The following is a 21704-nucleotide window of genomic DNA, read 5'->3' as shown; positions in this document are numbered from 1 at the left end:
AATCAGAATGTAAAAGTTTTGTTATCCCCAGGAAGTGGCCCTCTGGAAGTTGAAGGGATATGTACAAGATACCAATAGTATATGGAGATGGTAAATATAGATCAGTGGCCCAAAAAGCTTACTTACCAGCACTGGCAGAAGCAGCCCATAGTCTGACTCATTTAGGCATGGATGGTATGTGTGGACTTAAGGCCTACTGGTGTGCACCTGGTTTCTCTTGTCATGCAGGCAAAAAGACTGGTTCATACTTTATTTGTCTGAGGAAGAATCCAGGTAAAGCCATATCTGTAGAATTATTTCAAGGAGTTGCACCTCAGTGCCCATCCAGATAAAAAAAGGTTGTCAATGGAACGTCTAAAGAAGGCAATCTGGTGTCAGAACCTTCTCAAGATTTGTTCCTGTTCAAACAGGTGCATATTTTTGCATAGCTAGGGGCCATATTAGACCCCATTGCAGTCCCAGCCACCTGTAGGTAGTACTGCTTTTCAAATTTAAAGTAATTTCTTTCCAATGTGAGATGTAGTAAATAAATTATAAATTCTGTAGGAACATCCTGTGTACACTTATGTTCCACAAAGGAGTTGCGGACTGCTTCAATCCCCGCCTTACGAGGAATGGCCGTCTATAGGCTCTTTACATCCATTGTGACCAATAGTGACCAATAAACAGTCAACAAGATTGATTTCAAGGTTAGAAAGTTCAGCGAGTAATGAAAAGGAGTCTTGGATAAAGCTGGATATGGCCTTGACCAGTGGCTGAAGATAAAAGTCAATAAATTGTGATAATGGGTGTACCAATGAATTTCTGGCAGAGATGATTGTTCTTCCAGGAGGTGATTCAAGGCTCTTATGGATTTTAGGTAATGTATAAATCACAGATCATACAGGAAAGACTGTTTTCAGGAGTCTAGAAGTAGGTTCCAAAATCCAACCACACGTACGCATAGTCAATGATTTTGTCAATGATACATTTAAAAGCACTTGTGGGGTCACCAACGAGCAGGGTGAAGGTGGAGGTGTCATAAAGTGGGTTGAGGATCTTTCTTCTAATCCTTACAGTCCTGTAATACAATAGCGCCACCTTTATCTGCAGGTCGAATGCAGATTGAGCTGTATTTGGACAAGTTCCTTAGTGCTCTCCGTTCAAGGAGAGTGAGATTGGATTGTATCAGGCGTTTGTTACATATATCTGCCTGTACTGAACTATCAACCAATAAATGATAAGGATTTGATTGAAGAGTTATTAGGAGGGTCAAACATGCTATTAGGTGTAAAAGGAGTTGGCAATGATATCTTTTGGTCAACAAACGATTCTTTCAATTTAAAACGTCTGTGTACATTAAATAAATCTCCCTTCCACTGGAACGGGTCATGGAAAGTAGTTGTCACAAATGTAAGTAGTAGACTAACTTCTGAGTCTAACAAAAGAAAAAGAAAGAAAGAATGGAATGTAAACAGGGGCACTCTTAGAGTAATATTTTAAAATAAAAAACTTTATTGGATATATATAAAAATGATCCCTAAATGGCCAATAAGCCACCAGTAGCAAAATATTTAAAAACAAAAATGAACAGTGACAAAAGTGCAAAATGTGTGATTAAAATTGGCAGTTGCTGCTGCCCCGCCTCGCTATGTTAAGTATATTTTGGTGGTGAATCAGTAATCACAATAAGAAATTATTGTGGGATCCTAAATTGTTTATCTCTCAATAAAGATAATATAATCTCTTTTAATGTCCTAATTGATACGATATAACAGTAGCTACTTATAATTTGACAGACAAATGAATATTATATCTGAAAATTAATTAGGTGCAAGAGAAAAAAGCCATTGAGAAATACACTATGCCAGGTTCAGATGGCTCTATATAAATACCAGCCTCTGTATGGAGATTGAACTATGTAAAAGGCTTGTCCCCTTCCTAGTGGAATGCTGTGATACTATCACTCCTAAATCAATGCTATCTTAAGAGTAGCCTACTTATGGTAAATATAGAGAAAAAATAGAGAAAAATAGAGAAAGGTACTCTAAGTAGAGCAGCGTACCTTTATCTATCTTTTTTAGTTAGGTACTTGGGTTTGTAGTTTGCCCAACCAATCACTGGAAGGGTCCTGGCTCAAGGTCAGATTATATGAGATTTCAACCTCTGTCAGTTCTGAACGAACGGTGTTAAGTTCAGTACCTCCTTTTTCAACTACAAATAGCATCAAATCCAAAGAACACTTATTCAGGATCCCACATCAGCGTCTGCAGAAGGAAGACTTAGTGCGGTCAATAGTGAGAATATTAGCTATGTGGAAAACCCTTAGTATACGTTTCTGGCGATGGTATTTAGAAAGAATATACCTCGAATGTGTATATTTAGGTGTAAATATATATATATATATATAACAGGATGGACCGCCTAAGCCACCCTGTCTGTTGCTGCTGGGAACCGGCTGGGCTTACTTTGCCACCGTTCCCTTTCATTATCCCAAATGCGCACTCTTGCCGCAGTAGGAGGGGCTTACACATGCTGCCACCACTGGACTTCTTTTCTGGCATCCAGAACCGCTGCGAGTGTACCCTGTTACTGGTGCACCTGGGCTGGTACTCCTGACCTCTTCCTATGGATCAGGGTGCTGTGGATGGATCCCCCTTGGCCTATCACACTGGCCAGAGGTGCTGGATAGCAGGTAGAGCGGTGGTACTGGATGCTGGCTCCAAACCTCAGGAACAGCAGGGAACGGATTAGATTTTGGGTCTAATCTGTAGGTCACAGGATTTTCAGCACGGAAGACGTTTTCAAGCAGGTCTTTGAAACAAGTGATATTTATTTGCAGTCACACTGATTGATGGTACCAGTGATCAGGTCAGATGGAACCAGAAGAACAATTTTCAATACAAGACAGTGCTTTTTATAAAGATTTGAACACAGACTCACAGTGTAAGCCAGCCCACTGAGGTCTGAGCTATTTTTAGAATCAGGATGCAATTTATTTAACCAAACATGGATTTACATGCAATGCAAAGCTAACAATATTTACACTTATCTGTGATATCCTAAAACTTGCTGTGATTTCCTGCATCTTATTTTGGACACATAGAAAATCTAACAGCAGTCTAATTAAACTTTCCTGTGCCTTTAGGTGCTAGACCCTCACACATCAAAAGGTCTAATTAACATGAGATCAACATGGGTCCTTTCGTCAGATAGCTGCAGAATACACATTCCCAAAGAAAGTCACAAAACCCCAAACAAGTCATTTCCCCGCATCACGATACAATAAGCCTTTATGGAGAAAGTCTTTTGTGTATCAGATATAGACCTCAGAAATCATGCATTTCCCCTAGGCAAGGTTAAAACAAATGAGTTTCTACCCTGGTCTCAGAAATAAAGTTTTCGCTTACCAAAATATACACAATATCAAAAATAAGTGCATTTGTAATTATATAAATAAGCGCCCTGCGCTATTTCCTTTAAGTAAATGTATACCATACACTACTTATAAGTGATCCAGTCACACACTATATATATATATATATATATATATATATGTGTATGTGTGATGACAGGCCAAGCAAAATGGCCGCTGAACTCCATTTTACTGTTCTTGTACTTTTATTCTGTGTATAATGAAATGCTGATGTAACCAAGGCAAAGCCGGGATACGTCTATATACATATATCAGCTAGATGTTGTCCCAGTGCTAACTGCACATGTACTGGAAAGTCCTGTGTAACTTCACTGCTCTGCACCTGCGTAGAATAAATTAAACTGTTTATTATTCATAACTGTACCAATAAGAGGTTTTTAATTATGTTTATACCTTATATATTAGTAATACCCGGCACCCTTAGTTTCCTCTCTATAAAAGTTGGTTTTGCTGCGACACAAGTTGCCACGTCCTGGAACATCGGTAATGGTGCCAGTCACTTGTTATTTATATACAATATATTATATATATAAATGTTTGCGGTAAAACACGTTCACAGGTTCTTTCACGTTGCAAGGAGTTAAAGAGTTGTGACCACAAAGTTCAAATATCAATATATATATATATATATATCTGTGCGGTGGGAGCTTCATGGAATGGGTTTCCATGCCCGAGTAGCTGCATGAAAGCCTCACATCACCAATACCAATGCCAAGCGTCGGATGGAGGGGTGTAAAGCACACCGACACTGGACTGTGGAGCAGTGGAGATGTTTTCTGTGTAGTGACGAATCACGCTTTTCTGTTTGGCAGTCAGATGGGAGAGTCTGGGTTTGGGGGATGCCGGAGAACGTTACCTGCCTGACTGCATTATGCCAACTGTGAAGTTTGGTGGGTGGAGGGATAATGGAATGGGGCTGTTTTTCAGGGTTTGGGCTACGCCCCTTATCTCCAGTTAAGGGCAATCTTAATGCTTCGGCATACCAAGTCATTTTGGACAATGCTATGCTTCCAACTTTGTGGCAACAGTTTGGGGACAGACCTTTTCTACTCCAACATAACTGTGCCCCAGTGCACAAAGTAAGGACTACAAAGACATGGTTTAATGAGTTCGGTGGTGAATAACTTTACTGGCCTGCACAGAGCCCTGACCTCAACCCCATCGAACGCATTTGTGATGAACTGAAACGGAGATTGCGAGCCAGGCCTTTTCGTCGAACATCAGTTCCTGAACTCATAAATGCTCTACAGACTAAATGGAAAAAAATTCCCACAGAAACACTCCAGCATATTGTGGAAAGCCTTCCAAGAGGAGTAGAAGTTGTTATCGGTAAAAAAGGAACCAACTCCATATAAAAGTATATGTATTTGAATACAATGTTATTACAGTACCTGTTGGTGTAATGGTCAAGAGTCCAAATACTTACATGAACTGTAGAAACACACATTTTGTATACTTCCCCTACAGAATTCTTTTCAAACTCCTCACCACCACTTACAAGGCTCTCTCCCACTCTACTGCCCCTTATATCTCTAACCTCCTCTCCATTCACACTCCTGCCTGCTCCCTGCGCTCGGCCAATGATCGCCGCCTCTCCTCCACTCTTATCACCACTTTCCACTCCAGAATCCAAGACTTTTCCCATGCAGCCCCCCTTCACTGGAATGACCTCCCTCGTTCCATCCGTCTCTCTCCTACTCTGTGCTCCTTCAAACGTGCACTCAAAACTCACCTCTTTCTCAAAGCCTACCAACCATCCACTTAACCCCCTCATCACCTCCGCTCATTCTCCCCTCTCTCCCGTTGCCTCAACTGTCTCCTCTTGTGCCTGTTCTGTTTTCCCTCCCTTAGGATGTAAACTCGCATGAGCAGGGCCCTCTTTCCTCCTGTGTCCTTACCTGTTCTTCTGCTCCGTTGTTATTGCATTAGCCTGCCTGGGGTTTCTGAAGTATTGGTACTTTTTGTTTATTGTTCTGTACTGTTTCACCCTGTATAGTCTACTGTTTGTACTGTGTGCGGCGCTGCGGAAATCTTGTGGCACCTAACAAATAAATGATGATAATAATAATAATAATAATAATAGGCTGGACGTCATATGGTGAAGTCATCAGCACAGAATCCCATTGGCTTTTCTGGCAACATAATATGAAAACAAGTGAAAACCCTGTTACCAAACATCAATAGTGTAAATAAGATCCCAGTCAGGACAATAATGATCACTTGGTACTACAGTACTACCTGGTTTAAGATATCAGCAATCTAAGGCTAACAATAAACAATTACTGGTCGTACTGTAAAATAAGCACCACCTCTACATATTAAATAACACAGACACACACTGAAAAGAAATGTTACTGGGCGAAGCCATTGTGGTGTGGTCTTGTTATATCAGAGGGGAAATAACTTGGATGTCATTGATCCCTCAGGATAGAGTGAAGAGGTGAATGTACTTTAGGACGTATATCAGTACAGAACAAGTAATGTCTTACAGCTGATGACTGACAGATATGTGACAGTAATTTTCCTCTCCTCCACTCAGGAGGTAACAGGCAGCCTAGTCCCAAGTAACAATCAGCAGCTGCATCTAAGAGATATTGTGGTAGTCACAGTAATTCCTACTGTATAATCCTCATAATACTTATATCCTCCTCATTCATCACCTATTTTATTTTACCTGTGTTATGTTTATCGTTATATCTCATTATATCTATGTAGGTACATAACCTGCCAGTCACTGCGTCCTCTCACCCGGAAGATGTTACCTGACATCCGGTCTGTGCGGGCCACCGACTTCCTGACTGTGCGTTCCACCGACTTCCTGACTGTGCGTTCCACTGACTTCCTGTCTGTGCGTTCCACCGACTTCCTGACTGTGCGTTCCATCTGGCTTCCAGTCTGTGCGGTTTACCGACTTCCTGACTGTGCGTTCCACTGACTTCCTGTCTGTGCGGTCCACCGACTTCCTGACTGTGCGTTCCACCGACTTCCTGACTGTGCGGTCCATCTGGCTTCCAGTCTGTGCGGTTCACCGACTTCCTGACTGTGCGTTCCAACTGATCTTCGCTGTCTTGTACAGACCGGAAGTGTACTTTCTTTTACTGCAACTTCCGGGTGACCTTAGAGTAGGAGGAATCAGAGAGGGGACATTGCTGTGTCCGCACCAGGTAATTATGTTTATTATTTTTATTATATAGACGGACTAAACTCTGGTGTCCTGTGAGTATAATACGTGTGAGCTGACTGGGGCCCTGTTATTATAACACAGTTTGAGGTGTAATTAGTGTAATATAGTTGCAGCAGCCTCTGGTGTCCTGATATAATACATTTAGTGTGGGCAGCTAGGCCGCTTATCTCTATTACTTTCTGTAGTTGATGTACACACATAGATAACAAATTATTTTATGGCCTAGGTTCCCTCCTCTGCCAGTCACTGTGGTGTCTGTCTCTCTCATGTCTCTCTTCCAGGCTTGCTCAGATAAAGGTTAAGCCAGCCAGGACCATATTTTGTATAGATAGCCCAGCTCATGCTTTCCCCATATGTATGTCTGTATGTGAGGGATAATATGTCTTTGAAAGAGCTGTAGCCACCTTGGTGGACCTAGAAGGGGAAAGGTCAGGGTAGGAGAGATAGAGGTGGTAGTGGAGTCTGAATGAGTGAATTTGTTCACCTATTGAAGAGGTTCATTCAGAAAAGCAGAGGGCTGGGAACAGTCTTTTGGGACCCCAATGGAATGGGAATGGAGGGGATGATGATCAGTCATTTGAATGATGGGATATTAAATCTCACCCTGGAGATCATCTACCTGCTGACTGGAGAGGTGAGAGATTCTGTGACATCCTTTATAGAACAGTTATATCAGAATCTTCCAACTTACCTCTCCTGCAGCTCCTGCCATCTTCAGTGGACCGGCTACTCTTAGTCCTCTGTTATCCTCCAGCTCCCAACACAACGTCATCTTGCTGTTTGCACTAATTTGTCCAAAGAAGGTGATTCATCTGTGGGGGCGCCGGCCATAGACAGAGGACACAAATTGGTGGCAGGAGCTGCACCCTTCTCAGATATTCACTCCACTTTCCTAGGAATCTGTTACATGATGACTGTATCATTGTGTGTGTCAGGGTCCTATAAGGTGTGAGGACATCGCTCTCTATTTCTCCATGCAGGACTGGGAGTATTTAGAAGGACACAGTGGTCTGTACAAGGACGTGATGATGGAGAATCACCAGACCCTCATGTCATGGGGTAAGAGTAGACTATTATTTATTGTATAGGAGAAAGCAGTTTTGAGGGCCACCTAGATACACACAATAAATCACATAAAAACAATGTATTCTGTCACAATGTGTCTCCTACAGATGGATCCAGTGACAGAAATACCCCAGAGAGATGTCTCCGTCCACTTTTTTCACAGGATTGTAAAGAGGAAAATCATATTATCCCACAAGACTATCAGGTAGGTAGGGTTTAGGGTCTCACTAAATACCAAAGTGACTTTTCACTATATGATCTGTAGGACAGCTGTGTGTGTGTTATACACTGATATTCTTTTGGTTTTTCAGAAATAATTTAATTAGATATTATTAATAGTATTTCTGCTCTGTGGGTGATTTAGGGTGATAACCTGGCTGATATTAAGGCAGAAGATATAAAGGGAGAAGAAGAGACGTATGTGAGGGGTGATCAACAGGAAATCCCTACAGATATCCGCACAGGTGAGTACTACATCAATCTCTTATTCTACATCCTCCTCTGTCTGTGCAAACTAATGAGGAACAAGTATCTGCGCAAGTGGGAAGGTCAGGAGCCATCAGCCCCTATTAGACTTCTGTTCTCTTCCTCACATCATATCATTGTGAGCTACCAGCCCAGAGATCTGACCAGTCTCCCCCCCCCCCACTCTCTGGTGATTCCTATATATCAGTACAAGGGAGGTCACCATAGTGATTGAATAGCTGAATGAGACCCTGTGTGACATTATCCATTTTCCTCCCTGTGCACTAATAGTAGTAATAATATTTATATATGTGGTTCTCAGTAATGATTACATTCTTTAAATTGTATTTGATCCAAGCTGTATACTAGCACTACAACTTCCTATGTTATTACATGTAAAATGAGTTATAGGTGTGTGATTTATCTTGAAGCTGTGAGATCACAGGTTATTTGCACCTATCCTGACACTACAGCATATTTAACATGATATTTTCAGGCCATGAGTAAAGTTAGTAAGAGAAAACACCATCTTACTGCCCAGAACAGGCAGAGGATATTGGTAATTTCTTCTCAAACTCCAAGCTGAGGCTTCTTACTAGCTGACTGATCTGAAACCAGAGGAATCCACACCCTGCTCAGCTAAAAATTCTCCTTTATCAATTGCCTTGTCATTGTCTACTGATAATATTCATCCTCAGAGGAGGATATCTGGACTTATTTTGTCAAAATCTGAACATATCATGAAGTTGATCTTAATGCTCACAAAGCAGACATTTCTACACTTTTAAGGGATCTCTGTAGGAGTAAGGGGACACATGGGATTTTTGAAGATGACATTCCCTGTATTCATAAAACAGTAGTGGTACAAATAATTGCTATACACACTACTCACCCACATTTTGATGAGTTGGAAACCTGTACAGATAGAACAGTATTGGGTTGTTTGGGCTTGTTAGGATATGATTGTTTAGCTCTTTTACCGCAACAGCTGGGTGGTGTGCATCGAGACGTCCCTACGTACCAGCTTGGCACATCCGGTACCTCTGTGGGTATGACATCACCTCGGCAAAGTTAATCTTTTATTGTGAATGTACAATACTCAGATGAAAGAACATTTAGGAACAAGTACCAGTGGGTTCGCTGCACCAAAATCTAATGCACAACCCTATCTGAAAGCCGCTTATAGTCAGCTTATTTCTGTAGCTCTGGCCCAGCTGCTGGGCAATGATATGTGTGCATTTTAAAAGTGGGGACACAAAGTTCACAGACCCTAAAACTTTCAGTCACCAGCATGATTGACTGATCCAGAAGCCGCATCTTCTGTGCAGGAATGAGCCATACCACCATAGGATCCAGAGCAGAAACAAAAGGCAGCAAACGATCCACCAACAGTGGTCTTCTTCTTAGACAGTACCGGACTTACAGATCCAACTGGACTGTTGGATCTGTAAGTCCAGTACTGTCTAAGAAGAAGACCACTGTTGGTGGAACTTTGCTGCCTTTTGTTTCTGCTCTGGTTCCTATGGTGGTATGGCCTGAGCAGAGCTGGTGCTAGATAGTGCCCACCAGATGGGCACCTGATTAGCAGAGGGACTGTCACTGAGCCCCCTTTCACATAAGCAGCAGCAGGTACCCTGCGGTGACTTGGGTAAGTCTGAGTGGAAAAAAGAGCATAATCTCCCTGATATCTGAGCTGCCCACAAATTTAACCCATTACAGTATTTGTAGGCGAATTCATGCTCTTACAAAAGTGGAAGCTGCTCAAATCAATTTATAGGCCATAAGAGGTGCTTGAAAGGGTGGGGTTATCCTGCAAGGAACATACACACAACATTTTTTCCCCCAGCACACTGCTATAGCCAGCAACAGATCTGCCATTTCTACTGTAGATAAAAATGCAAAAGTCTTTGTTGCACACATTTGCAAATGTATGTTTAAGCCATCCTGCCATCATGCTCTTGACAGACTGGCACCAGCACAGTATGGCCAACGCTAGTGCAGGAAGTTCTGCAGATTTCTGTGCCTGTGGTTGACACTGACTGACTTGGTGTTTCTGATCAACTGTGTACCCTGATGAATTTAAGTAAAGATCTTCCTTTAAAGGACATGATACAGAGTCTATTGTTGTCTACAGAACCCAACTGGTGACCTTTAAGAACAAGGTGCAATAAATCATTAAACATATATAACATAATTTATTTATTTAGCGCCACTTATTCCGCAGCGCTGTACAGAGAATATTTGTCACTCACATCAGTCCCTGCCCCATTGGAATTTACAGTCTAGATTCCCTAGCATACACAGAGACTATGGTCAATTTGATAGCAGCCAATTAACCTTTTAGTATGTTTTTGGACTGTGGGAGGAAACCGGAGCACCCGGAGGAAACACATGTAAACATGGGGAGAACATACAATTTCCACACAAATAAGGCCATGGTCGGGAATCAAACTCATGACCCCAGTGCTGAGAGGCAGAAGGGCTAACCACTAAGCCACCGTGCAACATGAGGGCTTTCTAAGCAAGCTTAACCTTTATTTTAAAGTATCCACTAGCCACATTTCTTCCCAATTCTATGGATATGGAAGGCTTTGACACTTCCTATTGATCATCTTTAACCTCCTGTAAAACACAGATGACCTCAACAAATGACTGAGCCCAGCAGCTTGCTTCAGGTTAGGAGATATAATAACCTGAATCATGTTATATGGAGGTTCTTCTTTTGTAAGAGAAGAGATCATGTACTTGGTGAGATGGAGAAGTTCACTCAGTTTTGACAGTGCTGTCACCTTCAGCATTTCCCACCATACAATAATGCAATGAAGAGAAGTACCTAACACTGGGGGCTCCCATTTTAATTCTTTCCCTGGAGAGTTGTGACTGTTATTCTGAAACTACCAATGGATCTCTTATTTACAGCTGCTAAGAATTTCTTATCAATAGTTATAACAGTTTTTTTTATATAGTGCCTACATATTGCTCATACAAAGTGAGAACAAGTGATCAACTACTTACAGACACGGGGAGACAACCTTCCTGAAAGAGCCAACCATGATGTATGAGTAATCCATCTTTCCTAATGGAACAGCTGGAGGTTTCCTTTCAATTCTCCTCTTCACAATTTTATATTAGGATCAATCAGACACTTAATAACAAAGGGTTATTTGTCTACGATTGTTTCACATTTGTATCCTCTCTAGATAACATTCCCTTATTTACTAAGAACACTGGGACATGGACATTACTGCCAAGTTCTATATGGTTATCTATGCAGAGGGGCTCAGAGTTCAAGTTGACCCCTGAGTCATCCTAGCCTGAAATGCTGCAATATTCCCAGAAATAGTTTAGAGAGAATTTCAGCATATCTAAGTAAGAAAACCCACAAATTCTTCCAAATTTGGGGTGAGTGGTTCATTTACAATAGTACCTCTGATCCCACCCAGCTACCTGACCAACTTCGCAGCATTTCCGCCCTCTTCCTGTGAATGGTATTAAGTAGGTTACACATTGCATACTGTCACTTTTTGTCTCTCTGTCAGTCACCGCGGGTCCTGATTTAGGTCTCAACTCCTCCCTCCCCCACCTTCCTCTTTTTCCTTCTTACCTCTTTCTTATCCATCAAATACATCGTCACACTTCTATAGTCTTCTCCAAGGCTTCTTCCGATTCTGTGTTAACGTACCCATTCTACCTATTTATAGTATGCAATTACCCTAATCAGGAATGGTTTTTTCTCTTGTTTATACTTAAATATGTCATTTGTTCATATTACCTTTTGACCATGTCAGTTATTTGTACTTTATGTGAGGTAAATTCACAAATAGTCTTTTAAAGATAAACTGTTTTGCAACAATGATAAGGGATATCCCTTTACCTTCCACCCATTACTTACTTGGATCAATTGTGGTTTGTTCCATTTAGAGCAGTTCACAGCACCCTTAGAGTATCCATAATTGTTTCAAGGCAACCCTCCAAAATAATTACTGAGCAGTCCCGTTTTATAAGTAGTTGGGTCAAAAAAAACCGTAATAAGTATTTAGGTCAGGACAGAAATACTTATTTAGTTACATGCAAAAATAATGCACATAACTCCAAGGGAAAAGAATATTTTTTTCAATTATATTTCTGTCAAAGAATAACTTACAGCTAACTCACACTGTGACCTCCTTCATCTCCACACACTGTGGCCCTCTGCATTCACACACTCTGCCCCCTCTGCGCATCCTCACTCTGCCCCCTCTGCGCATCCTCACTCTGCCCCCTCTGCGCATCCTCACTCTGCCCCTTCTGCGCATCCTCACTCTGCCCCTTCTGCGCATCCTCACTCTGCCCCTTCTGCGCATCCTCACTCTGGCCCTCTGCGCATCCTCACTCTGCCCCCTCTGCATCCCCGGGGCCAGGAAGATAAAAAAAAACAACTTGCCAATCCAGCAGTGACCGGGACCCAGCATCCTCCTCTCTCCTGCCGCTTGTCACTGAATGTCAGACGTGATGACATCATGCCCGACATTCAGAGAGGGAGGATGCTGGGTCCCGGGCGCCGCTGGATTGGTAAGTTTTTTTTGTTTTGTTTTTTTCTCTTCCTGGCCGCGGCACCTCTGGGAGCCGTGGCGCACACTTTGGGAACCGCTGAAAGAAGGGTTATTATCTCCAAAGCATTTAGTCTAATTTACATTGCTGAATTCAGGGTTCTTCCTGCAATATTGTTTTCTACTTGTGCAGAAAAATCTGGACTTTCTTGGACACCACTAGGTAAGTGGGAATGTTTACAACCTTATCAAATGGAAAATCCAACTATGTATGCAGCGCTATAGACCTGTCTGTCTTATAAAAAAATATTAAATAAAATATAGGTCACGGATCATCAAATATACAAGTTTATTACAGTACAGTGTTAAAAACATACAAATTACCTATTTATGCTAGTAATAACATATAATAGAGGAAAATGCTCCGCATAAGCTAGATCACAGTGCACTGTGTGTGATCTAGTTTGCACAATACAATCTAAAAAATAAATAAAAAATGATCATAACATTGTCATGAATGATTCATAAAACACAGCGCTACGAAGTAGATGAATATGACAACTGTCTCGATGTAGACAATGTTATAATGAAAACGATATACATGTAAAGAAAGCATAAAGAACGTAACTTCATCAGAGGGGAGTATCCAGATTTATTGGAGGCTCATAAGAGCCTTATAAGTGCTTCCACTTCAATTAACCAATCAATAAATAAATATGCATGCAGCACACATTTGACAATACATGAGCAAAGTTAGCAGCATATATGTATGTAAATATATATGCTCAAAATTGAAGGTGAATTCTACCATAGAAGACCAAATTTTAACCATTTATACGTTATATATCCTTACGATGCATCACATATATGTGATAGCCACAAACATCCGGTTTATCTAAATTATCTTCCTTTAATATGGAAGTAATCAGTATAGGATGAAATATATTGTTGAACAAACAAGAATAAAAATAAAAAGAGTAAGAATATGTAAATAAATACAAAAAATAAACATAAATGAAATTGTAAATAGTGTAAAATTATAATAATAGAGAAACTGAAAGATAATATTATTATTATTACTATCATTTCTACTCTTATTTTTATTTTTATATTATTTTCATATTTATATTTATTTTTATTTTAATTTTTACTTTCTATTTAATTATATTCATTTTTATTTTTTGTTTTAGTTTTTGTTTTTATTTTTAGATTTTTATTATTTTTAATTTCACTTTTATTATTATTATTATTTTTATTTAGATTTTTACTATTATCATTTTTATAATTTTACATTTTATTTATTTTTTATTTTTATTTCTACTTTTATTTACATTTATTTTTTTTATTTTTTGATATATTTTTATTTTTGTATTTATTATTATTTTTATTATCATTCATATTTATTTTTATCTTTCAGTTTCTCTATTATCATTTTACACTATTTACAATTTCATTTGTTTATTTTTTGTATTTATTTACGTATTCTTACATACTTATATACATATAAAATGAATAAGTTCTTGATTGTTGAGAAATGTATTGATCTGAGGAGCCCCGTTGCTTGATCGCACTCAGTGAATTCAGGATAATTTTTTGGACACCGTTTTCTCAACATTCCAACTGAAGCTAAAACTATCTGGGTGTTGGCTGTCTAATAAAACTCTGCATCCACATCCCCTCTTCTCCCTCCTGAGACTAGTTAAATTAAGTTCTGTGCTTGACATATAGAAATATCTTTGTACTAACAGGGATCGTTGTATGTATCTTATCTACAACATGGGGGGCTTGCATGGTCAGTTCTGTTAACCCTTTTGATCACAGTAGACATTCATCTCCTTATATCAAAATCTTGCTAGTGTTGCCATTTCTCATTGATCCAGACTGTTTTTACTGTTTTACAATGACTTTAAGATTAGAACAAATAAGAAATGCCTCCTTAATTAATAGGTTGCTTAGGTTATTGTACACACAACATCTGACCATCACACCTACACAATGTATTCATTCGCTGTGTGCATTTACAGATGGATTCAGTTACCAAAATACCCCAGAGAGATGTCCCCGTCCTCTTTATTCACAGGATTGTACAGAAGAAAATCACAGTATCCAACAGGAGAGTCAGGTAGATGGAATTTATGATCTCGCAAAATTACTTTTCACTATATGATCTGTAGAACAGTTGTGTATGTCTTATACACTGATATTAATCTATTTAATCTCAAATAATGAAATAAGACATGATTAAAGTGTTATTTTATTTTTTGTTATTTAGTTTGATGATCTGACTGATATTAAGGTAGAAAATATAAAGGCAGAAGAAGAGATGTATGTGAGGGGTGATCAGCAGTGTAAAGAGGAGGAAATCCCTACAGATATCAGCACTGGTGAGTAATAAACGCTTATTACAGAAGAGGGACACATTCTCCTTGTTCAGACACTACCACAATCACTTGTTCTACATCCATAAAATAGTATCTGCCCAGTGGGGGAGTCAGGATTTTTGTTGGAGTTTTCTGTGGTGCAGTGTAGGTTGGTGAGGTGATGTGGTGTTTCTGTTGCTGTGTGGATGTACTAATATTGAAATTTGGCTTATCTTGATGTTACTCCCGCTAGTTCGGTGGGTTGGTGTTCTTGGGTGTGTTCCTTGAGTAGGGACCGATGTTTGTTCAGTTCATAGAACAATTGCTTTGGTTATCTTCTGGTGTGTATAGAGTCGGGGGAGGAGAGAGTGAGAGGGGGGGAAGGAGGCTCACCTTAATGGTCTTAGGTGGTTTGCAAAGTACCCAGTTGGTCTGTCCTTCAGCCCCTATTAGACTCCTGTTCTCCTCCTCACATCATATCAGTGTGTGCTACCAGCCAAGAGATCTGACCAGTCTCTTCCTCACACTCTTGTGATTCTCATACATCAGTACAAGAGACGTCACCATAGTGATTCAATCACTGATCAATGTGATGAGATGGATAGTATTACCCATGATCCTCTCCGTACAGTAGTACATATGACATTTCCGTGTGTAATAATTCCTGAATGTTTTATTCTCAGTATGTGTAACACTGCAATACTAAAGCAGGTTATTTCCTGCATACATCCCATCACAACACACACTTCACACAAACTCTACCTTCTCGCACTCACAGAACTATAATCACACACCCATCATTGTACCATAGCTCCCCTCATAGCTCTGTGGTTGGTGCTTTGTACTGTTGCTCTTCATCTTCTGACCTGTCTCTGTATCCTGCTCTGCCCCTATGCTTTTTTCCACTTTTTGCTGTTGCCCATCTGTGCCCTGCTCCATTCTCCTACTTAGTCCTAATTCTCTCCTCCGATCTGTGCCTTTATCATTCTGTGTTGCTATTTCCTACTGTGCTGTATTGCTCTGTCAAGCTGCTCCCCTTTCCCCTCAGTGCTTGTCTACACAAAGGCTTCAGCCTAAATTAGTGACATTAATCTGACCACCTGTCTATGCTGCCTGATGTTGATCAGAGGGAGATATAGAAGCTGCTTCACTGTTTTGTTTTGCTACCTACATGTCCACTTGGTGAACTTTGAGTAGTCCAGACCAATAGATAGGATTTGGTGGTTATTTAGCCTATGTCTATTATACTATCAGAGCTCCAATGTTTGTGTGTGTGGGCAGTGTCTGTATGAGCATTGTGGTTGGACAATGTCACTGGCTAATTAGGCTCCCTGTCCTATGATAGGGGCTGGTCCATGTGTGTGCTTGGGAAATATCACACACCAAACTCTGGGAGGCTCTGTTACTTAACCAGGATTAAGTCAATCAGCAACTGGTTGAGTAGCCATTGTTCTCCCTAGGCTCCAAAACAGCAGGAGTGAAATCCATGAATGAATGACAGCTCTCTCCTCCCATCTCAATCCCCTTGGAGGGTGGGCTTTCCAGTGTGGAAAATGTCCCTTTAGAAAGACCTGCAGGAGGGACTTCAGTGTGGGTGTCATTTGCTTCTAAGCGCTTTTGGCGTTTGAGTCGCTGCTCCTCTCAGTGTGCTGAGGATTTTTGCCTGGGAGTATTGTGATGTTTGGATTACAAGCTTTTCTTGGACTTTCAGATTTGTTTGCTCTGCCTGGCTCATTCTATTAATCATGGATATCATGTCTCTGTAATTTGGGCTGGTAAAGAAAACCCATTTTCTTTATAATTGATGTAGGGGTTATGATTAAAGGTTGGTGAGCACTGGATGTTGTTTAAAGTAATTCCTGATATATGTAAGTTATTGTTTTCAGTTATCTGTAATAAAGCTACAGTTGTATCTACACCCTTTCTTTGCCTGTGTGATCCTGAGTCCCTAGATACCAGGATTTTCCTCTGGGTAACATCCTGGTATCATCACATTTGTATATTTAGAATTGTAATGAAGTCTTCTTGTTTGCAAGAAGAAATTTAAACTATTGAACATTTTGAACTCACCAAATGTATGAAAATTTGCTACTCAATGTCTGTTTCCATGTCCGTAGCTGATGGGGAGTGCTGGCGTTTGGGATACCTCTTCATCTTCATTATATATATATATATATATATATATATATATATATATATATAATATATAGCGCCACTAAGTTTGCAGCGCTGTACAGAGAATACTTGTCACTCGCATCCGTTCCTTCCCCAATGGAGCTTACAGTCTAAATTCCCTAACACACATCAATTTGATAGCAGCCAATTAACTTACTAGTATGTTTTTGGAGTGTGGGAGGAGACCGGAGTGCCGGGGGGAAACCCACACAGATAAGGCCATGGTTGGGAATCGAACTCATGACGCAGAAGTGCTAACCCCTAAGCCACCGTGCTACCCATGTTAAGCTAGCTCTCAATTTAAAAACACATATGTATGGCTCAAAAATAGGGACTCTCATTGCTTAGAGTTGGGACCACCATATTAGCAGAAGCGCCTTGATGGGACGGGTGACTTTTCATATATTTGCAAATGTGTGCAACTGAGTTTTCTGCATTTTTATGTACAAACAGAAATAGCAACTCCTTAGCTGGTTATAGCAGTGTGCTGGGGGATATTTCTCTGTATTTGATTCTTACTGGATACCCTGTCCTTTCAAGCACCTGCTATAAACCTATAAATTGATTGAGTAACTTCCACTTCTGTTTTGTTTATTTCCATACATCTATTTTATTTCCAGCAGGTGGACATGAAAGCCAGAATACCTTGGAGGGATATCTCGTTTTGTCTCCAGGTTATAAAATAGAAGATAACAACATCATACAAGATTTTCCAGGAGGAAAACCAATTAATCCAGATATACATCAATTACTTCACAGTGCACATATATCATCTGATGCCTCTAATCAGGAGGCATGTTTGCCTAATAATTCAGATATTGCTACACCTAGTACAGCTCATAGAGGTGATACAATGTTTCCATGTTCTGATTGTGGTAAATGTTTTATATATAAATCACGTCTCACTAAACATCGGAGAATTCACACAGGTGAGAAACTTTTTTCATGTTCTGAGTGTGGGAAATACTTTATAGATAAAGTAAATCTTGATATACACTATGGAACTCGCACATGTCAGAAACCGTTTCCATGTTCTGAGTGTGAGAAATGTTTTACATGGAAATCAGGTCTTGTTAAACATCAAAGGATTCACAGTGGTGAGAAACCATTTCCATGTTCTGAGTGTGGGAAATGTTTTGCACAGAAATCAGGTCTTGGTAAACATCAAAGGATTCACAGTGGTGAGAAATCATTTTCATGTTTAGAGTGTGGGAAATCCTTTCCAGATAACACACATCTTGATAGGCACTACAGAACTCACACAGGTGAGAAACCATTTCCATGTTCTGAGTGTGGGAAATGTTTTACAGTTAAATCTGCTCTTGTTTCACATCAAAGAATTCACACAGGTGAGAAGCCATTTCCATGTTCTGAGTGTGGGAAATGTTTTACACTTAAATCTGGTCTTGTTTCACATCAGAGAACTCATACAGGTGAGAAACCTTTTCCATGTTCCGAGTGTGGGAAATGTTTTACAGATAAATCCAGTCTTATTAAACATCAAAGAATTCACACTGGTGAGAAACCATTTCCATGTTTAGAGTGCGGGAAATGCTTTCCAGATAACACACATCTTAACAGACACTACAGAACTCACACAGGTGAGAAGCCATTTTCATGTTCTGAGTGTGGGAAATGTTTTAGCCGGAAAACACATCTTGTTACACATCAAAGAATTCACAGTGGTGAGAAACCATTTCCGTGTTCTGAGTGTGGAAATAGTTTTACACAAAAACTATCTCTCCTAAAACATCAGATAATACACACATAAGAAAAGTGATTTCCATTAGCTGATAAATATGAAACAAGGGTTACAATAATGTAAATATTGTAAAAGAAATGTCTTTTCTAACTGCAAATTATGCAAATAGGCATTTTCCTACCTACCCCTTTTCTTCCCCTTTGGAAATCTATTCCTTTGCATTACTCCGTCCTTCTCCTGCCTCTACCGTTCCCAATAATGCCCCGCCAAATCAGCCTCATCTCCACTACCATCTGTTTTCTTTAGCTTGGGCCTACTTCACACTGGTCACTACCATCACTTTCACTCACTGTTCCATAAAAAGTTTGATCTGTATTACAATATTACCTGTATATTTATTCATTCAGTATGTCTGACCTTTTGTATTTTGTTCTTCATGTATAATGTAATGTGTTATGCATCACTGTTTTCTGTATATGTCATGTACGGCGCTGCAGACCTTTTTTGGCGCGTTATAAATAAAAGATAATAATACATTTACAAAATGTATACTGATAATAAATATCTGGATATTCTATTTCTTTTAGCATTATTTATTTATTACAATAGAACTTGCAATCAGCAAAGATAGTACAGCTGATCAGAACGCCACAGTGCTGGTAGCTCCCATGAAAGAACCTTTGTCTGCGGTAGCTATAAGAAACACACCAAGGGGTAAATGTATGAACCTCCGGATTCTTCAACTCTGGCGAGTTCAGCGTCTTCAGCGCTTAAATTTAAGGCGGCACTGCCTTGTAAAGGGAAGTTTCCCTTTACAAGGCAGCGCCACTTAAATTTAAGCGCTGAAGACGCTGAACTCGCCGGAGTTGAAGAATCCGGAGGTTCATACATTTACCCCCAAGTCTGGTCAAGCCTCTTAGTCCTGAGGCAACTGGTAGGGAAGTGAACGAATTGTAGAAGGTAGAATATTGATTGACAAAGCCAATGTCAATGGATTGGAGAAAGTACAAGTGTTGTACAGTCAACAAAACAAGTTTTCATAAAATCACAAGCTGGGAAATCCAAAGTAAAACGTTGCTCGTGCCAAGGTTTGTTAAAACTGAGGGACTTTTTTTTATAAAGGCTACAAATAGGTGAGATAAATTGTTCTGATTGACTTGACCTTTTCATTGAAGGGCTGATTGCAGAGTAGATAAAGCTGTACAGTGGTCCAGGTGAGGAGACTAGCTCGGTGTTCTTAGCTGTGTGCTGATTACAGGAACTGAGAGAAGGTGTTGTCATAGTGAATAGTTATCTAACAGCTGTTATCTGGAACTAATGATGATATAAAGGGTTAACAGGAGTGTGTGTGTCTGTATGTGTTCTGTTCTGTAAGGTAACATTAATACAATGATCCCTGCAAGAACATTTCTATATGTCCAGCACTGGTTTTAAGTAGTCTCACGGGGAGAAGGGGGGTTGGATTCAGAAGTTTAACAAGCAGCTTAGCTTCAGTTGGAACATAGGGAAATCAGGATGATTTGTTGGACACAGCTTTCTCAACTGAGTGCTATCAAAGCAATTGTGCTCCTCAGATCAAGACATTTTTCAACAATCAAATTGTATTGCGCAGCTAAGTATCTATTGCTTTTTGTATATTTTACAATAAACATTTGTATTATCCTTTTTACAATAGTCTGTAAATTATTTGTGAAAAGCATGCAAACAGATGGCTCCTCACACAGGTGTTTCTGAAGCATTTTGACATTTATTTACTTGTCAGGATGGATAAACAGTCTTGGCAGCGTCTTCGGCAATCAAATGAAACATTCACAGAAATAAACAGTCCCATAACCCTAAACTCTGGCTATCACAGTTAGGCCCCTAACTGGTCACTGGCCACTTTTTAGCAGCAGTCTCCCACACACATTTAACCCTCTCTGCACCTTTCCCAGGGAAACCACCACTCTTTCCTCTATTAGAAGGTGAGGAAGTGTCCCAATTGCCACATACCCCTCCTCTTAGCTTCGTCCAGCTACATGAAGCGGACTCTGTGGGGAGCACAAAACTGCCCTCTTTGTCATACACCCGTCCCTTTTGGCTTCATCAACCCCAGTGAAGTGAATACTGTGGGAGGTGCATTTTTATGGAAGTGGCCATCTGCAGTTTTAAGTTTAGGTCCTAGTCTGTGCCCTCTCAGAGGGATCTCCTCACGCCAGGTTTTTAGTAAAGCGACAAGTTTAACTTGTTGTTTTTGACTTTTATCCATCTGGCGGACTGGATATCTCTTCTTTCTATAGAAGAATGGGGCCCTGTAGTCAGGTTTTGGGGAGGTATTTTTACACTCTGGGCAGGATAAGCAATAGATTTTTACAGCCCTATGTATTCCTGGCTAGTAACTGCGCAGTAAAACTCTTTCCAGAGTCTTATCCTCTCCTAAGTGACCCCCACAAAGATGTGTGTGTGTGCGGTTTCTAATATTAAAGGCACGTGTACCCCCGGTATTAACAGCTGTTCGACTTTCCTTCCCTGAACAACCCCTGCCCTATACAACAAATCCCCTTTAATAAAGAAATACGGCACACATTCTGCCGGACTGGCAGCTTTCATCAGATCATTAACTTTTATCACTGATCTAAATGCAGTTTCTAGGTTAGATTCATTATGTGGATCCCTAGCAAAGTCCTGCAATGAAATGAGTCATGGAACTGGTAACAAGTTCTCAACTTCCTCTACTGACCCCAAAGTCTCCATGACAGTGTCACTGGTAAATGATTGGCTCAATTTTCCCTTTTGTTTCCTTGGGTGAGACGGGACGAGTTGCGGTCGT

The 21704-nt window shown here is 40.2% G+C and overlaps 2 protein-coding genes across 3 annotated transcripts in view; one reads left to right on the top strand and one right to left on the bottom strand.

The window, feature by feature from the left end:
- LOC142159791 (uncharacterized) overlaps positions 1 to 21704 on the bottom strand; it is a 1176369-nt gene that overhangs the window by 887216 nt on the left and 267449 nt on the right. The gene's annotated exons all lie outside the window — the stretch shown is intronic.
- LOC142160636 (uncharacterized) overlaps positions 14101 to 21704 on the top strand; it is a 39140-nt gene continuing 31536 nt past the window's right edge. Inside the window, exons 1-3 of the mRNA XM_075215499.1 lie at positions 14101 to 14780; positions 14931 to 15042; positions 17814 to 18956. Of these exons, the coding sequence (XP_075071600.1) occupies positions 14448 to 14780; positions 14931 to 15042; positions 17814 to 18956 (1588 nt within the window). The 5' untranslated portion in view covers positions 14101 to 14447. The remainder of the gene's footprint in view (positions 14781 to 14930; positions 15043 to 17813; positions 18957 to 21704) is intronic.

The sequence above is a fragment of the Mixophyes fleayi genome, chromosome 6 (genome assembly GCF_038048845.1).
Source record: "Mixophyes fleayi isolate aMixFle1 chromosome 6, aMixFle1.hap1, whole genome shotgun sequence".
Taxonomy (NCBI): Eukaryota; Metazoa; Chordata; class Amphibia; order Anura; family Limnodynastidae; genus Mixophyes; species Mixophyes fleayi.
Note: the sequence above shows the minus strand (reverse complement) of the source record. Positions and strands in the feature narration are given on the sequence as shown.